This window comes from Myotis daubentonii, chromosome 3 (genome assembly GCF_963259705.1).
Source record: "Myotis daubentonii chromosome 3, mMyoDau2.1, whole genome shotgun sequence".
NCBI classification, from domain to species: domain Eukaryota; kingdom Metazoa; phylum Chordata; class Mammalia; order Chiroptera; family Vespertilionidae; genus Myotis; species Myotis daubentonii.
The window spans coordinates 190248849-190257727 of NC_081842.1; the positions used below are offsets into that span (position 1 = coordinate 190248849).

General features: G+C 48.5%; 1 protein-coding gene across 1 annotated transcript; it reads left to right on the forward strand.

Annotated features, from left to right (window-relative positions):
* Nucleotides 1–829: 829 nt before the first annotated feature.
* ZNF691 (zinc finger protein 691) lies at nt 830–6882 on the forward strand. The gene is made up of 3 exons (XM_059689819.1): nt 830–892; nt 3804–3916; nt 5429–6882. Exon 3 carries the CDS (start codon nt 5438–5440, stop codon nt 6290–6292), a length of 855 nt encoding a protein of 284 aa, XP_059545802.1. The 5' UTR covers nt 830–892; nt 3804–3916; nt 5429–5437; the 3' UTR covers nt 6293–6882.
* The last annotated feature ends 1997 nt before the right edge of the window (nt 6883–8879 follow it).

The window sequence follows — 8879 nt, forward strand, 5'->3', positions numbered from 1 at the left end:
CGACAATTCTGCCAGGGATTTTACAGGGGAGGAAAATGCTGCTCCAAATGGCTAGGTGCTAGAACTGGGATTATAGATCTGGTTTACTTAGCTCTGAAGTCAATACTCTTTGCACTGAAATAACGTGGAGATATGAGACGCCTGTAGAATTTTAGCCTACTTATTCAATTAGACTTTTTAAAAAGGGAAACCTGGAAAAAAAAATCCCAATCTTGGATATACATTAGTGGGCTAGTTCTGTCAGGATTGATGAACAAACAGTCAGGTTTAACTACATAGGACGCAGAAAAATCCCTGTGCAGGGGTGTTAGGAGACCTGGAGGTCTTAGGACAGGGAAGGTTTAGCTTCTCTGATAAGTGGATTGGGCTGGTTGATCTCTAAACTCTCTTCCAGTTCCACAATCCTTTGACTTTAAATTATGAACCTCTATGAACTTCGACTGAGGCTCAGGACTCTAGGCTTAGGGGAATGTCTTCAGGACCAGTAAGAGTCACCAACTCATGGAAGTCATGTAGGTTAGCTCTACATAGCCTACAACTCGCAGGCTAGTGGCCCTACATGGGGCTTTTAACGCTGAAGCACAGAGGGAAATCTGACGACCTTAGGAGGAAACCCAGCGCCCAGGCTGGGTTCCAAACTTGGCACATTTCTTCTCTGCGGCTACGTTCTCTTCAGGACTACAACTCCCAGCAATCCACCACCGAGTTCACAGCTGATTGGCGGGCCCGCTCGGGTTTCTTGCGTTATGGCAGCAAGTAGAGCCAATGGAAAAGAAAGGCAATTCTCAGGAGCCAATCCTGGAAAGGCAGGGTGGGTCCTTTCTGGGTTCCGGCTCCGGCACCTCCCCGGTCAGCGAGGCAGCGCTGTCCCTGACCCAGCGGCGGGAGCGAGGTGGGTTCGGGTTGGGCCCGCGGACACGGGGGGAGGTAGACATATTTTCGCGGGGACGCTGAGCATGGCTCCTTCTGTCTCTCCGGGAAGCCGAAGGTTGTGGCTTTGCTCCCCGGACCCAGTGGGGAGCAAATAGGGCCCTGTGATCCCGACCCCGGTCCTCCCCGGCCCGCGCTCCAGCCTGCTGGCTCCAGCCCTGACCGTCGGGCCCTTCTCCTGTTGGCCTTTGAGGACTCCAGCCCCCCTGCCACTGACCATACCTTTGGGCTCAGCCCCACCTATCCCACCCCTCCGCCCCCAAGCCCTGCAGCAACTCCGAACCCAGCCCCTGTCCTCCAGAGCGCTCGTACCCTCGGACTCCGCCGTGGGCTTCTCCCCGACCCACAACGCACAACCCAGCCTCTTGGGCCGCGGTCCCGACACCTCCGATTGCAGTGTGTGCGCCCTGTCTCCTGACCATCTTCTCTGACCCTCCGACTCCTTTGATCCTCCTCTGTCTCCGACCCTGTGCAGTTCCCTCTTCTCTGGTCTTTCCAAGCTCCTCTACCCCTTCTTCCCCCAGTTCTCCACTTGACCCGAAAGAACCCAAACGTTGGCCCTTCACCCCAACTTCCAGCTTGGTCTCTTCCCTCTAGTCCTGGCCTTTGAACTTGAGCATCTGACCAGCCTCATCTTCTTGGCTCTTACTGTTTAGACCTGGCTCCTCCTCCACTGCCAGAGTCCCTTCCACCTTTGGTCCTCCTTGTACCTCTGAGCCTCCCGGGAAGACAAGGGGGAAGATAAGAGGGATGGGCCCCTTTCTCACCCAAATCTCTGAAATGTGATAGGAAAGTGCCTCTGCACTTTACCTGCCACTGTCTTTTCAGTAGATGGTGGATTCCCCTCTCTGTGAGTCCCAGTCATGCCCATCCTGCAAGCCCAGCTGGAACTCCACCTTTTTCATGAAGCTGCTCATCCCTGACCTCTTCAGGGAAGTATGCCCCTGTCTTTTGAAATCCTGTGGCATTGTTTTTTCCTCTCTCTTTCCGCCCTCCTTTCTCCCCCCTTCCCTCCTTCTTTCCTCCCTTTCCCCCTCTCTCCTTCTTTCTTCCCTCTCTCCCTCCCTCTCTCTCCCTTCCTCTCTCTCCCTTCAACGCTAGTGTGGCACTGGCTTTGGAATGATGGGCATCGGTCCTAGTTCTGCCATTCTCTGAGCCTCAGTTTCCTCATCTCTAAAATAAGTTGTGAGAATGAAAGGGGACGATTCATATTTAGTGATTAGTCCATGACCTGGCAGTTGGAATGACCTTAACAATTGTTAACTATTATTATTGTTGGTTCCTGTAAAACGTGCCAGGTGCTGTACAAGGCACTGAGGAGTGGATACAAAGGCGATTAAGGCACAGTCCCCGTCTCCCTGGAACTTAACCTTCTACTGTACAGGAGTTTCTGGAGTTCATGGCCCATTTCGCTGCACTGAACCATAAACTGTTTGAGGGTAGTAACCACAATCCTAAATCCTTTTGCTCTTATTTTGACCCAGCATTCAGACCTGGGTAGAATCAGCTGGTAAAGTATACTAGTAAGTTCTCAGAGTAGCAGGATTCCAAGTGAGTAGAGGCTGTGTAGCTTATGGCATGGAGCCCTTGGTGAGGTGGGCAGGGGTGGGGAGTGACTTAAGGACATATTCAATCACATTTAACAACATTTGAGCACTGGGCCTTGTGTTGGGAAGAGATTACCAAAATGATCCAGTCCTACCCTCAAGTTACTTATAAACTTCTAGTGGACACAGACATGTAAATGGTTACACTGTAATTACAAATCACTGTAAAAGCAAGTACAAGATTCTGTGGGGGCTTAAAGGAGGAAATGGGAGGAAGGAAGAGATTGCTGAGGGACAGTGGGGAGAATGGACACCAGCATGCCATGGGTTCTGGAGGCAGGCCTGGCCTTCATTTACTCAACTCATTCAAATATTTATTAAGGATCTACTCTATCTGACCGCCAGTACTCTAGGAGTTGAAGTTACATTAGTGAATAAAAAATAGAGACCCTGGCCCTCATGGGACTTATGTTTTAAGCAGGGAGTAGGGAGGCAGATAATATATACAAGACATAAATAAGTGCAATGTTAGATTGTGAGAAGTATTGTTGGCCACAGGGACTGGAAGTGTGGGAGGGGGGTGTGACTTTTAAAAGGATGGTCAGGAAACAGTGAATAAGTATCAAGGAATAAACTTTCTGATGTTTTGCTGCATATTTGAAGGTGAAGGAAGCCTATCTTTCACATTGCTTAGCTAGGTTCTTCAAGAAACACGTTCTAACAGAGATTGGTAAACTAAGCTGGCCTCCTTTTGCTTATAAATAAAGTTTTATTCAGACACGGCCACATTGGTTTATGTATTGTCTATGGCTGCTTTTATAATACAACAGCAGAGTTGCAACAGAGATTCTATGGCCCCAAATATTTACTAAATATTTACTCTCTGGCCCTTTACAGAAAAAGTTTTCTGATCCTACTTAAAGATTTGAGGCTCTTTCCATATTTTATAATTTAGATTTTATACAGTCTTGTACCATTTTTTTAAATCCTCACTCAAGGATATGTTTTTGAGATTTTAGAGAAAGAGAGGAAGGGAAAAGGAGGGAGGGAGGGGGAAAGGGGGAGAGAGAGAGAAACATTGGTGTGTCAGAGAAACATTGATCAGTCGCCTCCTGTATGTGCTCTGACTGGGGATGGAACCCATAACCTGGGTATGTGCTCTGACTGGAAATCGTACCCGAACCCATCACCTTTTGGTGTATGGGACAACGCTCCAACCAACTGAACCACCTAACCGGGCGTTCTTGTACCATTTTGCAATTAAAAAATGGTTTTTTCCTAACAAGATCACTGAAGGGATCTTTTCCATTCTTGTATTCTCCACAGGTCTAGGAAACAGTGCCCTCAACAACTGTAACAGTAGCTGTCGTTTGCTGAATGACGAGTACATACCACCCCCTACACTGAGCATGCCTGGCATCTTCTCTAACGCAGTGTAGGTAGGTCATCCAATTTTAGCGATGTGGGAGCTGAGGCTCAGAGTGGTTGAATAGTTTGCAGAATTTTAAAGAGAATATGTGTCATCACTGGGATCCAACCCTAAATGTAGTCAGTGTCCCTTCTGTTACTTTATGTTGCTGTTTTCCAAAAATACTTGCTGACCTGAAGGAAGTATCAGTCTTACATTTTATCATCAGGGCCTCTCTATAGTGTGTGCTTCCCTCCCTCACCCTTTGTTCCTGTCTCTACTGCATCTCTAGCAGCCCATTCTGCCTTTTGAAATGTTATTTCTCCAAGGCCCAGAGGAAACACCACGCTCTTCTCGTATAAGAAGTACTTTTTCTTCCCGTCATTCTCTGTTCTTGGCTGTAGGACCTCGAAAGAATGTATGCAGCTTAGCAAGCATTTACTGATGTTTGCATAAGTAGGCCCTGTGCTAGTCACTGTGTGTGTGTGCAGCTATGTGTGAGGGGAGTGGTGTGTGTGTGTGTGTGTGTGTGCGTGTGTGTGTGTGGTTTGTGTGTCCGTGTGTATAGCTTTGTGTGTGATTTTTGTGTCTTGTCTCTTGTCTTTGTGTGTATGTAGCATGTGAGTGTATGGCTGTGTATATGTGTGTGAGATTGCATGTGGTATAAGAGTATAGCTGTATGTGTGTGAGTACGTAGCCAGTTATATGACTGTATGTGTGGGAGGACTGTGAATGGTGTATATGACATGCATGTGTGTGGCTATATGTGCTGTGAGAGTGTGGTGTATGTGTGACTGTGGTATGTATGTGTGGTGTGAGGTGGCTGAGTGTGTCTGGAATGTGACTATGGCTGTGCATATGGAGTGAGCATGTGTGTGTGCATGTGCTTCTGTATGGTGTTTGAGAGTGGAAGTGTGTACTGACCAATGAGAACAGACACGGCCCAGACCCTGCAGTAGGTCTCAGAGGTCTCAGATGTTAACTCATTACTTGCTGGATTATAGTGAGGTCCGAGGAAGGGAAGGGAAGGGTACAGAACACCTAAGAGGATTCAGAACTGGGCTTGTAAACAACCAGGAGAGCCTCAAGAATGAGAGGTTCTGTTATGTTCATTTTGAAAGCAGGCACATAGATGGATACTTTTAAGGAAAGTTAAAAAAAAGATATAAACACGAGTTTCAGTTAACTTACAGTTAGGCAGAAGAACTGAATGGAAGTCCTCCACTTGCACATAAATTATAGTGTGGACTGTATCGTTTAGTGGTATGAAGAAAAATGATATTATTCAATTGCACAAATATGATCTGTGGTGGTGGACAAAATGGTTCCTTTTCATTCTGGTTTGGTAGCTTTAAATATCTGGAAGTTTGTTCACTTGAAAGTTACTAAGTAAAGGCATTCTGTGCAAGTTTCCCATTCATTGAGGTTACTTCCGATGGCTGGTTCCATGGGGAAGGTGTATCCCTCTTCACACAGAACAAGATTCCCTGTGGCCTGGCCTGACCCAAGGAATAAAGGTGTTGGCCATTTGTTTCGTTCTCAGGGTTCAGAGATGGGCAGTGAGAAGGAGCAGAATCCAGAACAGCACCTGCCTGAGGAAGGGGAGCGGGGTAAGCCTTGGAGAGCGGATGACCCAGAGGGTTTTCGGATCCCAGATGGGGAGAAAGAGCATGGGCAAGAGAGCCTGTCAGAGAGACCACAAGGGATCCATCCCCAAAAGCCCTGGCAGAAAGCCACTGTCCCCACTGGAGAGCCAGGGGACCCCATTGTCCATTCAAGACTTGAGGCCGATGAGAAGCCCTTTATATGTGCCCAGTGTGGCAAAACCTTCAATAACACCTCCAACCTGAGAACACACCAGCGGATCCACACGGGCGAGAAGCCTTACAAATGCTCCGAATGTGGCAAGAGCTTCTCGAGAAGCTCCAACCGCATCCGGCACGAGCGGATCCACCTGGAGGAGAAGCACTACAAATGTCCCAAGTGTCAGGAGAGCTTTCGGCGGCGCTCGGATCTCACCACACACCAGCAAGATCACCTGGGCAAGCGGCCGTACCGCTGTGACATCTGTGGCAAGAGCTTCAGCCAGAGTGCCACGCTGGCCGTGCATCACCGGACCCACCTAGAGCCGGCACCCTACATCTGCTGTGAGTGTGGGAAGAGCTTCAGCAACAGCTCCAGCTTTGGGGTGCACCACCGCACCCACACAGGCGAGAGGCCTTACGAGTGTACCGAATGTGGGCGGACCTTCAGCGATATCTCCAACTTTGGAGCGCACCAGAGGACTCACAGAGGGGAGAAGCCCTACCGGTGCACTCTGTGTGGGAAACACTTCTCTCGGAGCTCAAATCTCATCCGCCACCAGAAAACGCACATGGGAGAGCACGCTGGGAAAGATTCCGGCTGAAGGAGTGAGTGAGGGAGAGACCTCAACGTAGTGTAGGGAGATCTTTAGGATCTGCTGCTGCCCCTTGACCGCAGGCCCTTCACCCCACTTTGGAGAATGGTTCCCTGTTGCCTCTGAAGCCAGGATCTCCAGCAAGCCCTGAGAAGGGACTCTGAGTAAAAATCTTTGCCCCTTTCCAAGCCGATATTTTGCCTTGGAAAGTCAGAGGATCTGGTCTTGGCTTCATCTCCTTGGGGTGAAAGAGAAATAGGGTAGGTTTAGTAAATGCTCACGTTTTTAGGGCAGCTGTCCCTGGCCTTTGAGGAAATACCTGTGCGATGGGCACCACATTGTGTATGAACTGCTGAGGGCCCGTTGCAGTGGCCTGCTAGTTCCGTCCACTGTGCTCCAGCTGGGCTGGGAGGAGCCGTCTTCCCAGTGGACGGAGCCTCCTTGGCCTGGAGAGGCGGTCCTGCCTTAGAAATGGAGGGGAAGCCCTCAGGGAGCCATGATCTAGGGACCTTCACACTCCCCGTGTGTGTGACTTGTTATCCCTCTCCCAACCTGCATCTGTTCCCTGAGTGACCAGCAGTAAAACCCTTCAATGAAAAGGACCTGTGTACTTATTTGGGGGCATCAAAGAAGTGGGGAGCTGGTCTCTCTGCAGCTACTCTGAGAGTTGAATTTCAAGAAAGACAAGATGGGTGGTTGCTAAGAAAAGCAAAAGAAAGCAGGCTAAGTCTCTGGGCCTTTGGGGAGAAAGGAGAAAGGAAAGGAATTAACATTAATTGAGCATTCACTATATGCCATAGATTCTACCAGTCACATTTCTTTTCTTTAAAAGAAATATATTTTATTGAATTCAGAGAGGAAGGGAGAGAGAGAGAGAGAAACATCAGTGGTGAGAGAATCATTGATCGGCTGCTTCCTGCACACCCCTCACTGGGGATTGAGCCCACAACCCAGGCATGTGCCCTTGACTAGAATCGAACTTGGGAGCCTTTCGTCCACAGGCTGACGCTCCATCCACCAGCGGTTCTGTGGGTCGTGACCATCGGAAAACACATATAGCATATCAGATATTTACATTACGATTCATAACAGTAGCAAAATCACAGTTATGAAGTAGCAACGAAAATAATTTTATGGTTGGGGGTCACCACAACATGAGGAACTGTATTGAAGGGTTGCGGCATTAGGAAGGTTGAGAACCACTTGGTTTAGTGACTAAACCAAACTGGCTAGGGATACCAGTCACGTTTCCATTCTTTTTTTTTTAAAAAAAATACATATTTTTGTTGATTTCAGAGAGGAAAGGAGAGGGAGAGGGAGATAGAAACATCAATGATGAGAGAGAATCATTGATCGGCCGCCTCCTGCATGCCCCCCACCAGGGATTGAGCCTGCAACCCGGGCATGTGCCCTTGACCAGAATTGAACTCCTCAGCCCTCAGGCTGACGCTCTATCCACTAAGCCAAACCAGCCAGGGCTCCCATTTCCATTCTTTATTTCATTTAGTTGTTACAGCAACCCTCAAGGGAATAAAATGAAACAGAAGTGAGGAAAAGGGAAGTCACCTGCTGTGAAGTCACACAGCAGGTATGTGGTAGAACCAGAGTTCAAGCTCGGGCCTCCCTTGGTTCTAAGATGATGTTCTTTTCACTGCATTCACCTTGTTGGCTTTGAAGAAGGAGCCTCTTAGGGGGCTGACCTGGGTCCAAGGGATTGCCTGGAGGTGGGAGCTAGTATGGCCTCTTGATGGGACCCTGGACAATTTGCTCTATAGGAAGTTAGTGCCACCTTTTCAACTTTAGACCATTTAAAAAATATCTATCTTTTTATTGATTTCAGAGAGGAAGGGAGAGATAGGAACATCAGTGATGAGTGAGAAGCATTGATCGGCTGCCTCCTGCACGCCCCACACTGGGGATCGAACCCACAGCCCGGGCATATTTCTTGACTGAGAATCAAACCGTGACCTCCTGGTTCATAGGTCGACACTCAACCCCTGAGCCACACCGGGCAGGCTCAACTTTAGACTCTTTATTGAGCACTTATTTGTGCCTAGGAAAAATGACAGTGGCAGGGAGTAGGGGTTGAAGGGTGGGATAAGATTAACCCATAATGAGAGTCTGCCCTTAGGAGCAATAATTTAGTGCCCAAATCTGGGACAACTTAGCAGGAATCATTCCCGCTTCCTGCCCCGGTTTAGGCCTGGTTCCATACTGCAGATTTCAGTGCTTTCTATATATAAGTTTAGTGTTCACCAGATTTCCTCTAAGAAATACAAAAGACCCCTCTGTACTCCTTGCCAATCTGGGGTCCTGCTTCTCTGGAGTGAAGGGTCCTCTTCATAGGTAGACAGTTGACAGAATGAGACTGGCATCAGGCTTGGCACTGACACTGCCCATAACCTGACTTATCACATGGGACCTTGCCACCCACCCAGGAAGGGATGTGCCCAGGAGCTTTCCACTCTTTATCCCACTGAATTCTCACAACAACCCTGTGAAGTTAGACTTACGGACATTTGACAATGGCAGAAACAGGCTGACAGAAAATGACTTAGCCAAGATTACATGGCAAGTAAATGGCAGGGTCAGGAAC

Coding starts and splice junctions, on each gene's coding strand:
- ZNF691 (XM_059689819.1), top strand. CDS start 5,438: ATGGGCAGTGAGAAGGAGCAGAATCCAGAACAGCACCTGCCTGAGGAA.